General features: G+C 42.2%; 2 protein-coding genes across 2 annotated transcripts in view; both read right to left on the bottom strand.

The window, feature by feature from the left end:
- Positions 1-301: 301 nt before the first annotated feature.
- Positions 302-3,165, bottom strand: LOC107385312 (leucine-rich repeat-containing protein 3). Its single transcript, XM_015959116.3, has 2 exons — positions 3,007-3,165; positions 302-1,351 (listed from the first exon to the last, which is right to left on the bottom strand). Exon 2 carries the CDS (start codon positions 1,306-1,308, stop codon positions 433-435), a length of 876 nt encoding a protein of 291 aa, XP_015814602.1. The 5' UTR covers positions 1,309-1,351; positions 3,007-3,165; the 3' UTR covers positions 302-432.
- Positions 3,166-10,432: 7,267 nt separating this feature from the next.
- The window catches only part of myg1 (myg1 exonuclease), a 23,755-nt gene continuing 11,870 nt past the window's right edge, over positions 10,433-22,317 (bottom strand). Inside the window, exon 7 of the mRNA XM_015959117.3 lies at positions 10,433-10,841. Within this exon, the coding sequence (XP_015814603.3) occupies positions 10,652-10,841 (190 nt within the window). The 3' untranslated portion in view covers positions 10,433-10,651. The remainder of the gene's footprint in view (positions 10,842-22,317) is intronic.

Genomic DNA, 22,317 nt, shown 5'->3' with positions numbered 1-22,317 from the left:
CTGACAATCACTTTAGTGCCTTTCAAGTGTTCACTAGGGGTCAGCTGGTTGAAGTCCCCTATTAGAGCCTAATGGAAGATAAAAGAGAGAGTTATGAGGCATGGGAGGAGAAGATGAGCTACAAAAGAAGACAGACCTATTAAGTTCAATAGTGTCCTTTGTTCAAATTCACGTCTGCTACACTTTTTACTATTCTTTTTATTACAGTACTGTTGGTGTTTTGTAATAATCAACAACCTCACCATTTTTAATTAAAATAGCAAAAGTCATAAGAAAATAAATGTTTAGAAAAACAAAGGTAAGGAAATAATCAAACAACAAGTTCATTTTCTGTGGGGGTTTTTTGTTTGTTTTTGTTTTGTTTTTTGTCTACGGCTTGTTTACAGCTTACTCCTCAGAGTCACTTTTCATGAAGACAAAGGTCACATGTCCTCAGAACCCAGTGCTCAGAGTGTCTGTCTCTATGGGGGTTTTACGTGGACTGGGTAGACTTTTTAAGTACTCCAAATGCCTTCGGGCCTCAGCTTGGTTCTGCCTGACATAGTACACAACGTACACGATGACCATGAAGAACCACACGAACATGGTCACCAGCATGGCCACGTCAGTGGTCTTCCTATGCAGGCTGCAGAAATTCACCCCAGAGTCCAGGAGTCTGACGAGCGGTTGACCCGAGTGCTCGCCCTGTGACCCCAGGTCCTCCCACCTGCTCCCCTCACCCACACCTCTCACAGAACTCTCGCAGATGATTCCAATCACCGTCTCAGGCTCCAGATTCAGAGTCTCCATCAGCTCCTGCAGTGTGCAGTCACAGTGCCAGGGATTGTGGAAGAGCCGCATCTTTGCTCGTGTGGAGCCAAACTCCTCCCTGCTGGCATGCCTTAGCTGGTTAAACGAAAGGTCCAGCAGGCGCAGCTTGGGTCCCAGGTGCCGCAGGGCTCCGGTGGACAACGAGTCGATACGGTTGTGGGACAGGTACAGGTCTTGCAGGTGGACCAGGTGGCTAAAGGCACTCTCCGGGATGCTCCGGATGTAGTTGCGTTCCAAGTGGAGGAAGATGGTCTCTGGTGGGATCCCATCTGGGATATCCCGCAGCCCAGCATCTGAGCACACCACAGTGAACGTGTCCCAGGCACAGTGACATCTGTCTGGGCACTGCGGAGTCACTTGACCCAAAAGAGCTGAGAGCAAGGCCATCACGCACAGCCATGAGTAAATGTCCAGTCCTTTGATTCCCTCGATTCCTCTTCCTCCACATCTTTTCTCACACCAGCCTACGCACATGGCCTCACCATAGCCCCACAGCATGCATCAGGTCCTGAACAGACTCACACCATCACACCAGGAGAATCTGACAGATTGAAAGAAAGTGGGTAAGTCTGGAAAGAGACAATTGTATCCAAAGTTGCAAACAAATGCAATCTAAATCAACACTTTTATGGTTAGAAAGTAGAAACAGACAAACAGTCAGCAAAGAGAAGAAATCAGCTTTGATCAATGAAAAATATGGAATTGTTTGGAGGACAAGTTACATGCATGACACCTCTTACATGCGTAGCAAACCAATTCAAATTTAGTGATGCTGCACGTTAGGAACTCAATACAAAACCACTTCGAAAGCGATTCCCTCCTTTAATCAAGCCCTAAGCAGCAGTAATGAGGGTTTAATTGGCCTAATAAGGTTAAAAATCCTCCTCTTGCATTTCTGCTTAAGGACGTGAATCATTAAACATGATTATCTGACCTCCTCCTCCCTGCTTCAAATCACTATTGCATCCTTTCAACGGGAAAGCTTCAGGACCAGAAGAAAGGCATCATATTATACAGATCAATATATTTCCATCTCATTTACCCTTATATTTATTCTCCAATGACAACCGCTGCTTCATCTTGTTCAAAGAGGTAAGTAGGCTGGGTATTGTAGAGATGGAGAGGGATCGATGGCTCCAGCTTTGCCTCTTTCATAAGGACATGAACATCAATCCTAGGTGAGTCTCACAGTGTCAAAAAGAAAACCTCCCTGAGCAGTGGTCTGGGTAATTCCATCTGCTCTCCACTCTTGTGGTTTGGAGGCAAAAGTTTTAAAAAAGGTAATTGTGTGTGCAAAACCACTGCAGGGCACATTAGATGGAATCTGAGTGGAGTCGTTTTAGAAAGTAACAGCTATGTCTTTAATCACGTCTGTGGGTGTTGTTGTTGCAGCTTGTTCTGTCAGTCTAATCAAGTGTATCGACTACTCTTGTTTTCCTCAGACAGCCTCTTTGACACTCTTGTTCTGGAGGAAAAACACACTAGAGATTGCTTGGATTTGATTAGAGGACTATATCCCCTTAAATGTCAAGCACCCTCAGCCTTCATAACGCAATCAGACCTGCCATGCTGAAGGCTCGAACCTGGCCCAGATTTGGCAGGCATGCTTAAAGGGAACTGGATTAGACACCATGGGGCCCTTGTGTGTCCTGCAAATTGAGGTGAGGATGTTGTGCACCACTTGTGTCCATTATTAACATCCTGGATTGTGATTTAAGATAATTCTGATTAGAAAAATTGCCTGCTGCTGCTATTGCCTGAATGAGGAAGACTGAAAGATTACAGAAATGAAGAGGAAAGTCCCAATACAGGCAGTTGCTGAATCTGAATAGTTTTTATTTGATATAAGACTTAAGCGAACCTATTATTCATTTATGGGATTAAACTGAACACAAATCACGTTTTCAGTGGGTTTTTATTCAGGCTGCTGCGTTAATCTGTGTGAGCGCGCTCAAGTGGAGGTTATGACATCCGGATTAGCGTTTTCAAGCCTCGGTTCTCTACATCATTTAATTTTTATTCCAAAAACATTAAAACAATTATTTCACGTTTCTACACATCATTACTTGTTTGTTCTAATTTAAAAGCCAAACTTTGTGCGCAATTAAATGAATTCGCGTCTAGCAGCCAGGAAAAAGGAGCGACGGGCGGCTTTTACGCACACGGGACACACAAATGTTCAGTAAACTAACTTACCTTTAAAATGATGAAGTTTGAATCCACGTGAAGAGTTTTTGGTTTTAGACTCCGTTTTTTGGCTTTGGTCTGGTTTGACTGAGTAAAATCGTTTCCTGTGCGGATGTGGTTGGATCCGTTGAGCGGAGAATCGGCTGCGCTCCGGGGTTTGTCGCCTGCAGACGGCTCCATCTTTGACTGTCTCACCGGTGAGGCAGTTTTCAGCAGTGGAGCAGTGGATGTGGGGCAGACTCTCTCTCTCTCTCTCTCTCTCTCTCTCTCTCTCTCTCTCTCTCTCTCTCTCTCTCTCTCTCTCTCTCTCTCTCTCTCTCTCTCTCTCTCTCTCTCTCTCTCTCTCTCTCTCTCTCTCTCTCTCTCTCTCTCTCTCTCTCTCTCTCTCTCTCTCTCTCTCTCTCTCTCTCTGTGTGTGTGTGTGTGTGTGTGTGTGTGTGTGTGTGTGTGTGTGTGTGTGTGTGTGTGTGTGTGTGTTAATATTTGTAGGAGGAAATAACAAACACAAAGGGTGCACACTCTTCACCTCTCTTTACCCCCGGCACCAATCCGGACTTTCCCAGAGCACGCTGTCACCTCCACGAACAATTAAATTTATTACTTTGTCGTATAATTAAATTCTTCCAGAAAATAATGTGACTGAATTTAAATTAGCTGCACAATAACAGATAACCACAATGAGAAAAACAAGAATCGCAATAATAATCACCTTTACTGTGCTCTTTCTTATTGTGCGCCTTCCAAAAACAAAATGGTTTATTTTAAAGATTCCTAAATAAAAAGGAGAAAGTAGAATATTCCATTATAGGAAAACCCTGAATCTTTCACCCACGCAGTTGATAGATTAGACCCAACAGGAAGAGTCACAGGAAATCAATACAAACTGTCCTGAGTGATTATTATGATGACACATTTCTATCCTGAGGGGAGTGGTCCCTACCAGGAAGTTGAGTCAATAAAAGTTATGTGAATCGTTTCCTCACAGACAGCTAATCTGAGTCTGAGAGAGAGTTAGACCAAGGTCTCATCTAAACACCAAAATAGGAATACGTTTTGAAACAATGATGTTCCTGTTTCACTGACATCCACAATCAATACCAAGCAGCACTGGTGGCATGGGCAGCTGGTGGTTTCTCTTAGAATTTTCTTCATTTTGTGGTTTCTTCTTCTTGAAATTTAGATACATTTTTGTTAGTAAGTAAATTTTATTTATGTAGCACTGATCACAGACAGAGAAGTGCTTCACACACACACACACACACACACACACACACACACACACACACACACACACACACACACACACACACACACACATACATACACACACACACACACACATATATAAATAAATATATATATATGTATATATATATATATATATATATATATATACATATATATATATATATATATATATATATATATATATATATATATATATATATATATATATATACATATATACTGAGAAATGGAGAGGCTACCTATCAGATCCCCAACTGGAGGTTCAGCACAATGGAGAGCGGCCCTCTAGCCAGAAGCTTCCTGCCAGAATTTCAGCTGGAATTTATGAGGCTGTGATGACCCAGTCTTTAAAAACCAATATTGCGTGGACATCGGGGGCAGTACCAATGGACTGGCAGACCACGGTGGTGGTCCCCTTATTTAAAAAGGGGGACCGCAGGGTGTGTTCCGTCTATGGGGGGATCCCACTCCTGAGCCTTCCTGGTAAGGTCTATTCAGGGGTTCTGGAGAGGAGGGTCCATCGGATTGCTGAACCTCAGATTCAGGAGAAGCAATGTGGTTTTCGTCCTGGCCGTGGAACACTGGACCAGCTCTATACCCTTAGGGGGATCCTGGAGGGTGCATGGGAATTTGCCCAACCACTCTACATGTGTTTTGTGGATTTGGAGAAGACGTTTGACCGCTTCCCTCGGGGGGCCCTGTGGGGGGTATTCCGGGAGTATGGGGTACCAGGCCCTCTGATACGTATTGTTAGGTCTCTGTATGACCGGTGTGAGAGCTTGGTCCGCATTGCCGGCAGTAAGTCGGGCTCGTTCCCAGTGAGAGTTGGACTTCGCCAAGGCTGCCCTTTGTCACCGATTCTGTTCATAACCTTTACGGACAGAATTTCTCGGTGCAGCCAAGGTGTGGAGGACATCAGTTTCGGTGGCCTGAGGATCAGGTCTCTGCTTTTTGCAGATAATGTGGTCCTGTTGGCTTCATCAGAACGTGATCTTCAGCTTTCGATGGAGTGGTTCGTAGCCAAGTGTGAAGCAGCTGGGATGAGAATCAGCTCCTCCAAATCTGAGACCATGGTCTTGATTCGGAAAAGGGTAGAAGGCCTTCTCCGGGTCAGTGATGAGGTCCTGCCCCAAGTGAAGGAGTTTAAGTATCTCGGGGTCTTGTTCACGAGTGAGGGAAAACTGGAGCATGAGATTGATAGGCGGATTGGTGCTGCATCTACAGTGATGCGGGCGTTGTACCGGCCTGTCATGGTGAAGAGAGAGCTGAGTCAGAAGGCGAAGCTCTCGATTTACTGGTCGATCTACGTGCCTACCCTCACCTATGGTCATGAGCTTTGGGTAGTGACAGAAAGAACGAGATCGCGGATACAAGCGGCTGAAATGAGTTTTCTCTAAAAAGTGGCTGGGCTCTCCCTTAGAGATAGGGTGAGAAGCTCGGACATTCGGGAGGGGCTCGGAGTAGACCCGCTGCTCCTCCACATCGAGAGGAGCCACTTGTGGTGGCATCTAGTAAGGATTCCTCCTGGTCGCCTCCCTGGTGAGGTTTTCCGGGAACGTCCAACCGGGAGGAGAACTAAAGGTACCCAGGACACGGTGGAGGGTCTCTCACTTGGCCAGGGAATGCCTTGGGATTCCCCCGGAAGAGCTGGCCCAAGTGGCTGGGGAGAGGGAAGTCTGGGCCTCTTGACTTAGGCTACTGCCCCCGTGACCTGACTCCGGATAAGCAGATGAAAATGGATGGATGGATGGATGGATGGATGGATATATATATATATAATTTTTTTTAATAAGTTAAAATCATAAAATCAAAGTAATGAAATTATAAAATCTTACGAGCCCTGTGAGTTGCAGTCCCCATATGAGAAGTCCACCGGCCCACTGGGCCATTTCAGGATGGTTTCCTGCTGCTGAAGGTTCAGTAGGTTCAGTACCATGGAGAGCGGCCCCCAGCAGAGGCTACCTATTAGATCCCCAACTGAAGGTTCAGCACAATGGAGAGCGGCCCTCTAGCCAGAAGCTTCCTGCCATAATTCCAGCTGGAATTTATTAGGCTGTGATGACCCAGTCTTTAAAAACCAGCGTTTTTTGGGGAGGCTCAGATTTAGTCTGTTGTCCTCCACTGCTGCTGGATAGCTTTGCCTTAAGAGACTTGATGAAACTTTTGGGACTGGGATACTTTTAGACTTCTTTGTGTGCACTCTAGCTGTTTGAGTTCTTTAGTGTGCCCCTAGAGGCTACTATAAGCTGAGACAATCTGATATTTGGCAGGGATTCAGAGTAGAGTCGCTGCTTCTAGCAACTCTCTCTTGCACATGAGGTAGCCAAGAAATCTAGATGGAATGAGTTTGCTCTGCATATTGGTCTAGCCATGCAACATTGAAACCTCCACCAGTATTGTGTCTTACCAATCACAGTGCTCTATCGTTTAGGTGGGCGGGACGTCCACCTCTCACACGCAAGAGAAAGCTGCTGCTGGAGGAGCAGCAGCTCTACTCTAAGCACCTCCCAGAGCTTCTCAGCTTATAGCAGCCTGAGTGAAGGTGGCTGGGTGTGGCTAATGCCAGCTCATTTTCCTAAAGTCACAGAGTCCTGAAAAGACTCATTCAGGAAGGTAATGAAAATGTCAAGAATATAAATGCGGCAATCACTTTACATGAGAGGGAAAGGCTGCAAAGAACTTCATAAACATGTTTGGTATCGAACATAGAACTATTATACCTCCAAAAAAATAACATGTCATAGCATGTCCCCTTTAAACAGCTCCATATTTCAAGGTAAGCTGAACAATAACTCAGAGGGAAAATTGAACATTCACAAAGACATCAATTGACTGTAACCTGTCAACTAACCACTACAACAATACATGAACATATAATATTTTCTATTCATTTCTTCAGTTTTTAATAAAATGACAAAACTATAACTTTTATTGTTTTGAGCTACTGAGAATAGACCTGAATGCTTTGGATCAATTCCAACACGGACTACTCAGACAATGAACTCCTAAGAAAAACATGCCCAGCTGTTACAGCAGCACTGATAGATGGAGCTAAATCAATAAAAGGGAAAGATGTGCCTATATTAATGATTCCTGCTTGTCCTTGTTTATAGGCGGTCAAGCAGAGGGACCTAATCTGTGCCAGTGTTTGGAGAATCACTATACATCAAGTAGAAAATGAAGATGGGACTTGGACAGGCATGGAGGCAAGGGCTTTAATTTACAAGCTAGAGCCAGGACACCTGTCAACCTTGGGTCTCACATAGATCAACGTGAAATTTCAATCTAAATAATGTAAAAAGGAATCAGGTACATACTGGAGAGAAAGGTTATTTATGGGGTTTTACCTTAGTCCAAGACCATTGCTATCTCTTATGTTCAACCATAAGCAGCAACTTTATCGGTCCATCTGCAGGAGAGCCCTCAGAGGGAAAAGCACAGATCCGACAGACATGATGGCACCTCATATATCCTTCAGCTTCCTTTCTCAGCCTATCCTACTCCCATCAGCTCACTAGAATCCATAACAATTCTACCCCTGACTAGATATAGTGTAGAAAGCCACAAGTCTAATGACTCTTTCCACAAATTTCCAGGCTTATTTTCCAGTCTTCGTCCCTTGATGACATGTTGTCTCCATGTTTGTTCGGACCAGATGAGTTTTGTAGTTTTCCAGATAAACAAAAGAGGCACATAATAAGAAAGCATAATGGCTGGGAGAAAGAAAAAAAATCACATGCTCCCTAAAAATAAATAAATGTTTCTGGTTTTGTGGATTCTGAACTGAGAACGAATAGTGTGAAGATGGGTGAGAATTTAACTTTGCAAGAGGAGAGAGAGAGAGAGAGAGAGAGAGAGAGAGAGAGAGAGAGAGAGAGAGAGAGAGAGAGAGAGAGAGAGAGAGAGAGATCAAGAAGAGAAACAAAGGAGGAATCAGAGGTGTCTATCGGGGAGTATCTCGGAGGAGAGAGATGCACTTGCCCACAAGCAGTTTATCTTTGACAATGTTGACAGTGTGAACTCCACTGAAGAACCTGACTGCAGTGATGTGAAGAAGTTCGGCTTTTTCTGTCTGTCTTGGTCGAGCACCTCAGAGAGTAAAGAGTGGAGGAAGCTTGAATAAAACAGGAGTGGCAGTAGGGCAGAGAAAAGATATCTACTTGGAGAAATCTGCTTCACATTTTTGTTATTCAAAAGTGTTTTGGTGTTTAGTCATGCTGCTTGTTCACTTCATCATTCACTGGCAAACTGGTTTTTGCCAGGGTTAGAGTTTTTCTCAGAATAGCGCTACAGTTTGGTCAGTAGCTGCGTCCAGATAGGAAAATCCTCCTGACTGACTAAACAACACATTTAAAGGTGTGGGACACTTGTTTATTTTGCAGTGGTCTATAAATAGGAATTAATGCCTTGCAAGTCATACCTGGGGGGTGGGGGGCACTCAGATGCGCTTGTTTCAGTAACTAGCAGAATGTCACATCAGAGGAGAGCTTCAGATGCAGGATTTGGAGTGATATGGACACCTCACCTCTGACTGGCTAACAGCATTACAACTACTACTGACTCTGCTTGGAACACTGATGTTTTATCTCCACAAATAACGCAAGCCAGAGGGAATTCTGCTGTGTGGTGGAGTTGCTAATGCAAATGGTTAGCTTCTACTAGTCGAAACATTCATGGTTTCCTGGACACTAAACCAACAACAGTCTTCCCCGTCACAAATAAAAATGGGCGAGTCCATGAGTGTGACATAGATCTGTCAGGCTTTTCAAATACTAGCATTTTTCTGTCCATGTTCTATCAGAAGCTAATGCAGGAGATTATGAAAAGCTGAGTGACCGATTATAATCAGAAATAATCATTTAAAAGATGCTTGTCAGTGTTTCACACCTTTAAAATTTGTGTCGAAGTGGTTTGTTCTAGCAGGAAATACAAGACTTCCCTTAAAAAGGAAAAGAAATGTGCCTACTAGAGAATACTTCTCTGTTAGTTGGAGCACCGAGTGATTTCCTGCAATCAAGCAAGTGCTCTTGATTGTGAATGAGCCTGAGATAATTTGTGTAAAAAACGGCAAAATAAAATCTATTAACATCTGGATGGACATCAGCGACCTCCCCCTGATCATTTGGCCTGTGTCCTCCCTTGTTTAGAGGTAAACAGTGAAAATAATTTTCGTTAAATCTTTACAAAGATTTCAACATCAGTTGGCAGCAACTACGGCCCAAGAGATATGAAAGGCTGTCACTAAAGTGCACAGATTAGATTGGGACTTTGGCTCAAATCCAGCAAAAAAAAAAGTGTATCTGTGCGTGTGTGTGTGAGAGAGACACAGGAAGAATACAAACAAGATGCAAGAGTGCATTTCCTAAGCTACTGAAAACATCCTATGCACTCTCAGCTAAAAGTGAAACAATGCTTGCACATACGAAGCGAAAGAGCAAAGTAAATTAGGTGCTAGACTAGAAGCTGCATGGTTTGGGCCACCCATCTTCTGTGTAAATTCTCCATTTTACAAGCATGTAATTATTCTACTTATGAGCAAGTGGAGGTTGGATAAAATGCTTGATTTCAAATGATAAATGAGGGTAAACAGACTGAGAATTAGGAATTTGAGCAGTCTGCTCCACTGAACACATTAAATGATGTAGAGAAACACGAGCAGCTGAGAGCAACATGAGAATTATTTTTGCATACAATGGCATTTGCACTTCAACACCAGCAATGACGGAAAAAATACTGGGAGTTAGATAGTTGGAAGGTCGGCTTCATGGAAAACGCAATAATGATGAAGTTGCAGGCAGAGCTTGGGGGAAGAAAATGGAGAATTAATGAGAAAATGTGACACACATCCACCAACTTCATTACCAGGAACCTGACTGCGTCAGTAACCTTGTGTACAGCGTCGGCTGCCACAAGGGGCACCTCTCTGCGGCATTTGGAAATTGAGTTTCTTTGATTTAATCAGGTTCATTACTGACGCTTTGATCTGGGAGACAGCGGAAGTAGCCTCTGAATCTCTTTGTTGTGACGTGGGTAATGTCAAACACTGGGCCTGGAAGGAGGAACCCCGGTCCAGGTGTGTGTTAACATCTCCTGAAAGGCAAGGCTGTGGTATTCACAGGCTTTGAAAATGCTGGCGTTGGTCCATCAGATGGCACCGTATTAATGATACTGAGCTGAAACTGGAAGATTAGAACTGAGGTGGACAAAATGTCAGTTTATTTTTACATTTAATCCTGATTACAAAATGCAATCCAAAGCAGGTTTCTACTGCGAATGAAAGCCATCAGATACACTCAGACAGGTGGACAAAACTATCACAAGTTTACAATATAATCATGATAATAAAACCAACACATTGATGTTTATTATCTTCAAATATTAGCAAACATTTGCTTTAAAAAAATAATCAGCTGTTTCCATTTGCTGGAGACTGGGCAGCAGACTGGAGGGTCCTTCTGGCCATCTCCAGAACTCCTTCCTGTGTCTTGTTGCCACCAATAAATCCTCCTGCGTGGACGAAGATGCAACCTTTGATCCCACTGAGCTCCGACAGCGCTTCATCTCGTACGCCGCGCCACTCTTCCAGAAGGGACAACCTGGAACGGGAGAGCAGAAGGGAAAGTTGGCCAACAGATGGACACTTGGTGGTCAGCTGCTCTCTTCATATTTATATTTTCATTCAACACAGCCAGCGCTGCATGAGAGAAAAAGGAAAACCAGGTGTAGAACACAGGTGAACATGATTAAATTTTTTAAACACATGATGGCTCACTCATTTATCCCTCATCTTTAAAAAATTAATTAAAATAGCTGCAAAAAATAGGCTTAGTGACAAATGTTAAAGTGAACATATTGTGACTTTTTGTCTTATGATTGTTCTACGGTTGATGTAAAACATGTTTGTGAAGTTCAAAAGCTGAACCTTCTACTTGTCATCCACTCACTAATTGGTGCTCGGTAGCCAGTGAACAAAGATCAAAGATAAGGAGGGAGAATGGGTCTTCCTCTTTATCCTTTAAAGTTTATGAAGTTCTTTGCACTAAGCCGTCTCACATGAAGTGATTTTATTCTGGGCAGTTTCTGTACCTTCCATAATGAGCCGTTTCAGGGCTCTGTCACTTAAGGATATCCAACTGGAGTTGTCCACGCCCATCCATCCCCTGCTCAAGCTGCTATAAGCTGAAAAGCTCCAATATCCTGGAGGTGCTCAGAGTAGCGCTGCTGCTAGCCCTCTTCAACAAGTGGTGGTTCTATGCCAATTTACCAGTTTCTGATGTCACAAACTGGGACTTTTTGAAACAGCTCGTTTTAAACATATAAATCATTCATTCATTCATTCATTCATTCATTCACTCATTCATTCATACATACATACATACATACATAAAGGAAACACAGACAGAAAATGGATGGATATCTTTTTCCTGTTTGCAGTGTTTATAGAGCCAGTAGAGCAGAGGTATTCAATTCCAGGCCCGGAGGTCCAGTATACAGCAAGTTTTAGTTTCAGCTCTGATTCAACACACCTGGTTTCAATCAGCAGGTGATTAACAGGCTTCTGCAGAGCCTGATGAGCTGCTGCACTGAATCATGTGTGGTGGAGCAGAGAAACCACTAAAACATGCGGGATACCAGCCCTCCAGGACAAAGATTGAATACCTCTGCAGTAGAGACTTACGCGGCAGAACAAAAGGATGTAAAAGGAGAGTTTTGCATAATATGTCCCTTAGCTGATACCTCTAAAGTTCTAAGTCCCAAAGGCTTGGGGGGCCAGGTGGAAAGGTCTGGCGGGCCATATGTGAGCCATGCAGTCCGTTTACATGCAGCCAATATCCGGGTCATGATCGGGTTAAGGTCGGGATTCGGGTTTCTGAGTTGATCAGAATAACCCGTTTACAAGCACAAATAGAAAGAGTTACCTCTAACTTGCATAACCCGATGTAAATGCGGACGTTGGGGTAGCGTCAGGACGTATGGACTACGTCCAGACGCAATATGCGTAATTTCCGGTTCTTCTTGTTCCGGTATCCGTGAAAACAACAACATTTTTCCCAGTTCGGGAGAGATAGCGACCGCGTTTGTTTGCGCTTTAGTTTCCTCGTCACTCAAAGTGTGGTGCTGTGCCGCGACTCGCCATTTTGCTACCAACTTGTTGTTTACTTCCGGAGTTCTGGCGCATACAAGACGTCTCGCTACTCAAAAGACCAAGATTCGTTGCGAACAGAGCATGCACAGAACACACGCTTTGATGAGGATATCCCGATATGCGTTTACACGACCAAACATTCGGGTTAGAAATGGGTTACCCCAGGTGTAGTAACCGGGTTTTTAAAAACCCGGTTATGAGCATATCGGGGTTTCTGGCGGTGTTTACACGGACCTGCAGAACCGGGTTATTGTGAATATTCGGGTTTTAAAAGGGTTACTGGCTGCATGTAAACACACTGATGGGCTGCCAGTTGAGGTGCACTGGTATAGTTGATAGTGGGAGTAGAGACCACTTTCTTTTAGAGATCATGGCAGTGTAGTTTAGGTGTGCAAAGTTGTATCTGAAAGGTTAAATCACCAGAAGTCTAGAGCAGAGTTCTTATGAGACATGAGACCAACAGCAGGGATGTTTGACTATAAAGCACGGCACCACATTTTTCTGTCAGCAGAAACATCTTACACACCTCACCCCCCACAGCAATGGGGCACTGATCATTTGGCCTCAATTTGTTTGACCCTGCAGTCATTATGGCAGAGGTGCACTCGTCTCCAGCAGGTAAAGGCTGGACAAAACTGGGTCACAAAACAAAATAATTGTTCCATATAAAGCTGCAAACCAGCAACAGAGGCAGAAAAATAAAATGAAGTTCTGCAATGCTTTCACCAACATGTAGATCTCAACCAAATAGAAATGCTGTGGCAACAGAGAGCCGTGTGTAAACACATTTATGAACTGGCAACTTTGTGGAGTAGAGAAGACCAAATTAATCAACAACAATGCCTGAATCTCATAAGATTTTACAGGAAATTATGACTTGCTGCTAGAGGGTGGGTTGTAAAGTTACTAATGCTGGGAAGTGTGTTCATTTGGTGTTTTTTTTTTAAATAATGGCAGCATGTATGAAGGGTTATCCACCAGAAAACATGTTTTATGGTTTTAAAACAAAGTTAAGACTAAATTCAGAAATCGTGTCACAGCTACAAATTGTGTTTATGTTTTACATCATTATTGAGAGAGAGAACAAAGCGAAAGGGACAATTGTGTATTTGCAGCACTGAGAGCATGGCTTTAAGGCAATACGTTGGGGAGGAAAAAGTACATTAAAATGTATTCCTTCCATTATTTCTGCCCCACTTGGCACAAAACTAATTATTCACCTCTTTTTTAAATTCAATGACCAGAAAAATATGAGACGAGACGCTGCCATTGGATGTGAAAGGAACCTTAGCACCCAGCAAAACTACCACCAGCATCAGCAAATAGAGCAATATGAAAAGATAAGCTTTATTCTTCTCCAGCTATGTGGAAAATCACAAATCCCCAAAGAGACAGGAGAGCTGCAGTGTGGCAGAGTCAACACGCAATCTTACAAAGTGGAGCAAAGATTGGCTCTGCGAGTTTTATGAGCTGACCTCGACGAAGATGCTCTGAATGAGGCGTACAGAAGCTGGCAGTTTATGAAAAATGTGCAGCAGCTCATTTACCACCTACTGGATGTAACACACACACACACACACACACACACACACACACACACACACACACACACACACACACACACACACGTCCATCAAAAACAACCTGGCAGATCATTTAAACCGCAATACTAGTCATCTCGAACATGAGCACATGAGTGTGTCATTCTTGCTTTGATGGGGTTATAATCTACATTATGTTAGCTCCCAATCTTCCTCAAATGACTGCTATATTTAGCCACTTCCGCCCTGATAACACTGACTCTCAAGTCACCTCTAACACTTCGACATCATCTGAAACGGACTTTAAAAGCATCAAAACCTTGAGATTTCACTTCACAAATAGCACCAGAATCTCAAAAATGTTCCTTCCCTCCCCATCCCAAACATTAATTATGTAGATCTACGTTAAAAATGTGTCAGAAATAAAGTGACGTTTCTGTCAAAACACAGCTGCAATTTCAGATGGAATTTCTTTTCTGCTAATGTATGTTTTGAGAGGTTAATATCTCATATTTTGACATTTTTTGATCACAAACTTCCCTTATACATGATACATTCTTATGGATGAGACCGTCAATCACAATAAACAGATGGGTAAACTGCACAAACATGTTCACAGAAACCTGTAATTACTCTCCACATTGACATCCTTGGTCTATGCAATCTTGCATCTACAGGGAGTGCAGAATTATTAGGCAAATGAGTATTTTGTCCACATCATCCTCTTCATGCATGTTGTCTTACTCCAAGCTGTATAGGCTCGAAAGCCTACTACCATTTAAGCATATTAGGTGATGTGCATCTCTGTAATGAGAAGGGGTGTGGTCTAATGACATCAACACCCTATATCAGTTGTGCATAATTATTAGGCAACTTCCTTTCCTTTGGCAAAATGGGTCAAAAGAAGGACTTGACAGGCTCAGAAAAGTCAAAACTAGTGAGATATCTTGCAGAGGGATACAGCAGTCTTAAAATTGCAAAGCTTCTGAAGCGTGATCATCGAACAATCAAGCGTTTCATTCTAAATAGTCAACAGGGTCGCAAGAAGCGTGTGGACAAACCAAGGCGATAAATAACTGCCCATGAACTGAGAAAAGTCAAGCGTGCAGCTGCCAAGATGCCACTTGCCACCAGTTTGGCCATATTTCAGAGCTGCAACATCACTGGAGTGCCCAAAAGCACAAGGTGTGCAAAACTCAGAGACATGGCCAAGGTAAGAAAGGCTGAAAGATGACCACCACTGAACAAGACACACAAGCTGAAACGTCAAGACTGGGCCAAGAAATATCTCAAGACTGATTTTTCTAAGGTTTTATGGACTGATGAAATGAGAGTGAGTCTTGATGGGCCAGATGGATGGGCCCGTGGCTGGATTGGTAAAGGGCAGAGAGCTCCAGTCCGACTCAAGACGCCAGCAAGGTGGAGGTGGAGTACTGGTTTGGGCTGGTATCATAAAAGATGAGCTTGTTGGGCGTTTTTGGGTTGAGGATGGAGTCAAGCTCAACTCCCAGTCCTACTGCCAGTTTCTGGAAGACCCCTTCTTCAAGCAGTGGTACAGGAAGAAGTCTGCATCCTTCAAGAAAAACATGATTTTCATGCAGGACAATGCTCCATCACACGCATCCAAGTACTCCACAGCGTGGCTGGCAAGAAAGGGTATGAAAGAAGAAAAACTAATGACATGGCCTCCTTGTTCACCTGATCTGAACCCCATTGAGAACCTGTGGTCCATCATCAAATGTGAGATTTACAAGGAGGGAAAACAGTACACCTCTCTGAACAGTGTCTGGGAGGCTGTAGTTGCTGCTGCACGCAATGTTGATGGTGAACAGATCAAAACACTGACAGAATCCATGGATGGAGTGTCCTTGCAAAGAAAGGTGGCTATATTGGTCGCTGATTTGTTTTTGTGTTGTTTTTGAATGTCAGGAATGTATATTTGTGAATGTGGAGATGTTATATTGGTTTCACTGGTAAAAATAAATAACTGAAATGGGTATATATTTGTTTTTTGTTAAGTTGCCTAATAATTATGCACAGTAATAGTCACCTGCACACAGATATCCCCCTAAAATAGCTAAAACTAAAAACTACTTCCAAAAACATTCAGCTTTGATATTAATGATTTTTTGGGGTTCATTGAGAACATGGTTGTTGTTCAATAATAAAATTATTCCTCAAAAATACAACTTGCCTAATAATTCTGCCCTCCCTGTATTAGGACAGTCACATGACCCTCTTCGGAGGGTTGAGTGTACCAAAGCGACAGTATAATTCCAGTTAAAGAATCAACTGATCGATCGCTCTATAGTAGGCTGGAAATCATGAGAGGAAAAAAGGTTAACAGGGCTGGTGATGAGAGAAGGAGTGGGAGGGGGATGGCTGCTGTTGTTATGGAAGGTCTAGAAGTTCTTATTTTCAAGATGGCTTTTATAAAAATAAGAGTCACAATTAACAAATTACCACCTCATAGGAGAAACCCTCCCCAAGACATACTAAGAATTAGTGCTTCATTGAGGACTGAAAATAATAACGTTCCTTTATCTCTAGAGGGGAGATAATTATTAGCTAAAAACTGTAATTATGCACAATTTGACCTTTGGGTCTGAATTCCTCCCCAAGATGTTAGCAGAAGCTACCACATATCTATAATGCCACTACCACATTTTTGCACTGTGAGGCCTTTCATAAAGTCATGTAAAGTGAGAGATGTCATCAAAAAGTGTGAGATGTTCTTCTGGAGCATTTCTTGCCACATTGCTTTAAATGTTCTTCGCATACCAATGACAACCAATGAATGAAATGTTTAGTCAACAATCAAATAATTCTATTTGCCCCTGAAATGTACAATTCCAGAAAAACCTCATCCAATCATTGTGCTGGTGCCCATTCTAAGTGACGGGATCATATTCACATAATCCGTCCATCAAACTGTGGGGTTACATAGGTGCGTCATGTTAGGATTTACGGCAGAACAGGGGCCAACTATGTCAAAAACGTAAGATAACGTTATGAAGATTATTTGACTCTAGGGGTAAGAAAGGGGGCTGGACCTTTGAATTGTTATTTAGCTAAATTTAGCTTTCTTGAATGACTTTTTCCAAGAACATCCAGTTCACATTTAATACATTTTCCTAAATAAATGTCCAGTTTTAAAAGTACACACTCTCACACACCTTCACCTGGGGAAGTCACAGCTCTTCTCAAAGTGTAAATGGGTAATTAACTCCCACAGATGTGAACTGTTGCTTTCAACACTGTAGGTAGAAGGTTGGGAGTTGAATCCAAGTGTAAGACTCATGTTGATGCTGATTCGTTATTTATAGTAGTAAGCAATTGAGCGGGTGTACCTAATAAAGTGGCCAGTGAGTGCATAGCCAATAAAAAGCAGCAGATTGGACACAATCTGTAAAAATAGCAACAAATAAATAAATAAATAAATAAAAACCTTCATATGGGCCAAAGTGTTTCATCCCAACTTGATATGAACATCATGAGCATCACTGCTGAGCTTCAGATTCCATTTACTCATTTCAAACAGAACCAAGCTGCTATTTCTGCCAACCGAGAGCTCAATTTTCTAAAAAGGTCTTCTTTTTCCCTAAGCCTAAAGTTTTCATTATTTTACTTTTAGTGACGTAAATAAGAAAAATAATTAGATTTGTGAAACATTTCTGCTTTTATTTGTGTTACTTCTGCATAATTAGCATTGAGACATCAATGAGACTTCTTAAGACACATAATGGGTGACATATTCATCAACGCAACTTAGCAATTAACGTTCAGACTACAGCTGAGAATAAAGAAAGGAAAATAAATTAAACGAGAGAAAAGAAGACATCAACTGAATCAGGATTAAGTCTTGAGCTGCAGCTCCCACTAAGGCCACTGCCGAGAAGCTACAGCAGTCATTTTTCTCATAAATGCTTTAGGGTTCGGCTCGTGCCGTTTTCAATACTATCCAACACAGCACATCTCCGAACAAGGAATAATTTCCCCCAGTCTTCCTTCTCCTGGCTCACATTTCCTTAGCAATGTGATGCAGATAAAAATAGACCTCTTTCCCCCCCAGGTGCAGTAGCAGGGACACAGGCGATAACAACACCCCTTTTGCAGCACAAGCCTTCTGGGAGGAAGCGGGCCACCCAGAGAAGAGCCATCTGGAGCCATGTTTTTTTATTCACCTCAGAAGCCATTGTTCTCATGTAGCTCCCCACCAGACGACATGTTTACAATAGATCACATCTTTAAATGTGCTCTGTGGCTTTAAACAGGTGCCAGTCTTTTAATCGGAATGTCAACCGACAAGATTCTGCAGTGAACTGGAAAGAAGTCACGCTGAAGGACGAGGCAAGGAAAGAGTGAAGGTGTGAAAGGTGAGAAGGGGAGATAGGCAAGAAGGTGGATGAGAAGATGAGAAAATAGAGGAGGAGAAAGAGAAGAAAGGATTAATCGGGGAGTGCCAGACAGATTGGGGGAAAAAAGTGCTGAAAATGTAACCGGGTGATTATGGGACAAAGACAAAAATACTCTCCACAGGAGAGAGGGAGGGACAGAGAGATGGAAAAGAAGAAAAAATGCAAACTCAATGAGAGAGGTGAAAATAGAAGATATCTGACATTGCACCCACTGGTCAGAGAAGAAGTGTATCAAAAAGCTGTTCTACCTTTCTTCCTGTGTCTGTCAGCATGATGTGCTCAGGAGGTCCCCTGCTGCTCTCAAGAACCTGACAATCAGTAATGAGACCAGTGCAACCCAGAATATTTTTTTTAAAAAAAGCACTAGGGCACATTCTGTCACAGGAATGAGAGAAAGATATTTAAAGAATGGTGCAGTTGTGAGAACTGGGACTAGAGAGATGATCTGTTGGGACAACAAGGTCTCAATTACCTGCATGAGTTCAACCCAACTAATCAAAAAAACCCTTTCAAACATAAAATTCACTCATGTCACAGATGCTACACAAACAAAGCCCATAACAACTTTTATGTACAAACTTATTTCATGTTCATGTTATGGAACTGAATCAATATTTGAAAGATTTGTATCGATTCATATAGAAAGTTATCTTTTGGGCGGTGCAACTCCAACTTAAACCGCTAGGTGACAACTGTTTTTATTGCCTTTATTCTGACAGTCGGAGTCAACCCAAAGACCTACAACATTGTCTTGCTGCAGATGGAGTCACTCTGCATCGTTCAACTATTCAGTCCACTTTACACAAGGAGATGTTGTATGTGAGTGATGCAGAGGAAGCCTTTTCTCTGCCCACAACATAAACAGAGCTGCTTGAGGTCTGCTAAAGCACATTTGGACAAGCCAGCTTAATTTTGGAATAAAGTTCTGTAGACTGATGAAACTAAAACTGAGTTATTTGGGCATAACAAGGGGGTTATGCATTAGGGCTGAACGATCTATCGTTTGTGGACTGAAAATGCCATTGTGTGTATGCGATTGCAAATTTATATACCTGCCTAATTTTGTTTAAACAATTATTGCACATTTTCTGTAAATCCTATAAACTTTGTTTCACATCTCAAACATCACTGTGTGTGTCTCCTATATACTCAGAAAATGAGTTAAGCCTTGCAGATTCGGCCGTCCTGGGGGGACGCGACGCAGCCCTGGGGGGGGGGGGGGGGACACTCAGTCCTACAGCGCTCCTCCGTGAGAGCGGGGGTGGGGGTTGAGGGGTTGTACATGTTCCGCTGCTGTTTCTCACCAGTATCAGCTGATGGAGGGCTCTAGTTTTGTTGCATCGTTCAAGTCAGCGGACACGGTAGGGTCGGGGAGGGGGGCAGGGCATGACGCTTAGCCTGGCGGGTGGCCAAGCAAAGCCTGGCGGGCCTAGAATTTAGTGCCTAGTCCTCACAAATTGTATTCTATAAAGCCATGAATGGGTTTTACAGTCAAGCCATCACAGAAAGTCACTGTAGTAAATATGTATGGGGTAATATTTACATTTGACTCAATGTAATTTTCAAGGTTTGAAACTACCTCTTTATTTAAATTTAATCAGACTGCACAGTTATTTCAGGAGGCTGTTTATTAATCTTAAGACTCCCAGTGAAGTTTCTCCCTGAGCGTGAACCTGTATTTGACTTCCATAAAAATTCCCCGCTCCCTAAAACTATCCCACAAGGAGCAAAGAGGCAATAAAGACAACAGAACTCAGTCAATAATAATTCCACTCTTGCACACAAAGATGAGTGAAAGCTCAATAATGCTCCCTTCAAGAAAGAAAACCATTAGGTCAGCAGGTGTCAGACAATAAGAAAGGAATTTCATTTCATTTTGAGTTGAGGCCAATTTATCTGAAATAGCGGAAGGAGCCCAAACTGTTGAATATATTTACTTTAAGAATTTACATTGTTGGTTCTTGCAGCGTTTTGTTGATGAGTGGCATCAGTGTGATGAAGGACGAGCACAAGTCCGTTCACTTCATTTGAGTTTATCACAGAGAAACAAATGAGGACTCATTCATTAAAACTCAGGTTAAACTAATGCCTTTTCACACCCTCATTACTCATTATTATTTCCTGTCATTTTCACATTTGCTGAATAATTTTGGAGTTTTATTCAATGTTACCTTCAACTTTGAACATTTCCAATCAACAAATAACATCACCTAAAAACAAGATAAACAGCCTCACATAGGAAACCCTAATTAAATCTCCTTTAGTTGAGGTTTTTGTATTTGTGCTGCAGTCCTACAGAATGTTTTTGTCTTTTCACTTCAGTATTTTGCTCAGACCAGACACCAGCTGCAGGGAGCAGACAGATAAAGAGTTTAATTTGAGATGTTAAAGAATTAACTGTCATTAATATCTGATCAAATCTGCTGCCTCTGAAGTTTATTATTTTAACTAAAAACAAGATGAACAAGAGCGGCCTGGTGTTATCTCCTTATCGGCTTTATTTAAATAGAAAGATGCAAGAAAAAACATCCAGATGCTTGTGTTTATTTCTAATAAATGATTAACATAAATTACCTTTTGTCGTGGTTATATGATGGTGGCAAACAAGCAAAAATGGCGCTGAGTCACCAAACACCCAGAGGGAAAGTCCACCATTTTCCCATCATTGTACCTCGTTTGGGTGACGAGACTTCTGACTGAATCCATTTAGTGGAAATTTACGACCGTTTGGTTTTAGGAAAAACAACAACAAGAACAACATGTTGGGGTCAGCTGCATCCCTTGCTTGAGAAAGGAAATATATATATATTCAATTTATTAATTTGAAGAAAAAAAATTGTTAATTTAACACGTTTTACTGGTGAAAATGTCAGATAGTGAAAAGCTTTAAATACCATTTTAAAGACTATTATCAGGTTTATTTATTAGCTGTTTGTATATGACTTTTTTTTCTTAGAATTAGTCGGAATCTGAATGGTTTTATTTACCAAATCTATTCTCTAATAATACATTAAAACTGGAAATAAAGTGAAAATATTGTAATAAACGTATATCCAATTAAGAGCAAATTATTGTATGAAAATAAAAGTAAAATGTTACTGGCTATATTATGAGATTCAGAGGCAGCCGAACAACATCAACATGAAAGCTTGGATGATGAGGAGCTTTCCAGGTGAACATTTCTGCTCGTGGGGTAAGACGAACGTGCACGGTGTTAATCAACTGACTGACTCCCACAGGAGGTCATCTGCATTCCTATCACCCTCATTATGTTATGTGTGGCAAGACAAGAATACTTCTATGGTTCAATAAACAAGGATGAAGCAGCCTTGACTGAAGTTTGAGGTTTAACATTACCAAGACTGTAAGGAAACAACAGAGCTGAGCACAGGAAGCAATTAGATGAAGTGGAAGACACAAACTTTAAATTAGGGGGTAAATTTAGATATTTTTTTTTTCAGGGGGGGAAAAAGGGGTCTAAATGTAAAAACTCTCCATTGAAATTAAAAATCGAGCACTGGCTCAGGTACGGTTACTACAGCAGGATTTTAAAATTAAAGACATGAGAGATTCCACACGTGCTGATCAAAAAGGTTTGTTGTGTGGGCCACACGCCAAAAACTACACAGAAAAGGATTTTACACAAACATTCCCCAGTTAGATGGGAAACCTTGCAAGATCAAACGTGAATTTGTAGTAAACAAACATGGTGGACAAGGAGCAAGTTACCATTTTTCCAGACTCCTAAACATCACACTCAACACACAGCATGCTTGTTTGTCCTCAAAATTGGGACCATTCAACATGTTTGACAGCCCAGATTTATGATCAGAGCACTACTAACACCACAAACAGCAGGATTATCTGATCATTTAGATTGTAGCAAGTAGGGAATCAGCTGTGGGAACCGGACCTAACAGCAGCAAAGCATTAAGATTTGACCTGAACTCCAACTGCCTGAATCTGA

The sequence above is a fragment of the Nothobranchius furzeri genome, chromosome 3 (genome assembly GCF_043380555.1).
Source record: "Nothobranchius furzeri strain GRZ-AD chromosome 3, NfurGRZ-RIMD1, whole genome shotgun sequence".
Lineage (NCBI taxonomy): Eukaryota > Metazoa > Chordata > Actinopteri > Cyprinodontiformes > Nothobranchiidae > Nothobranchius > Nothobranchius furzeri.
The sequence above is the reverse complement of the archived record's forward strand: the minus strand, read 5'-3'. Positions and strand labels throughout refer to the sequence as shown.

What these genes read in the sequence shown, in the direction of transcription:
- LOC107385312 (XM_015959116.3), bottom strand. Translation starts at nt 1,308, where the DNA reads ATGCTGTGGGGCTATGGTGAGGCCATGTGCGTAGGCTGGTGTGAGAAA.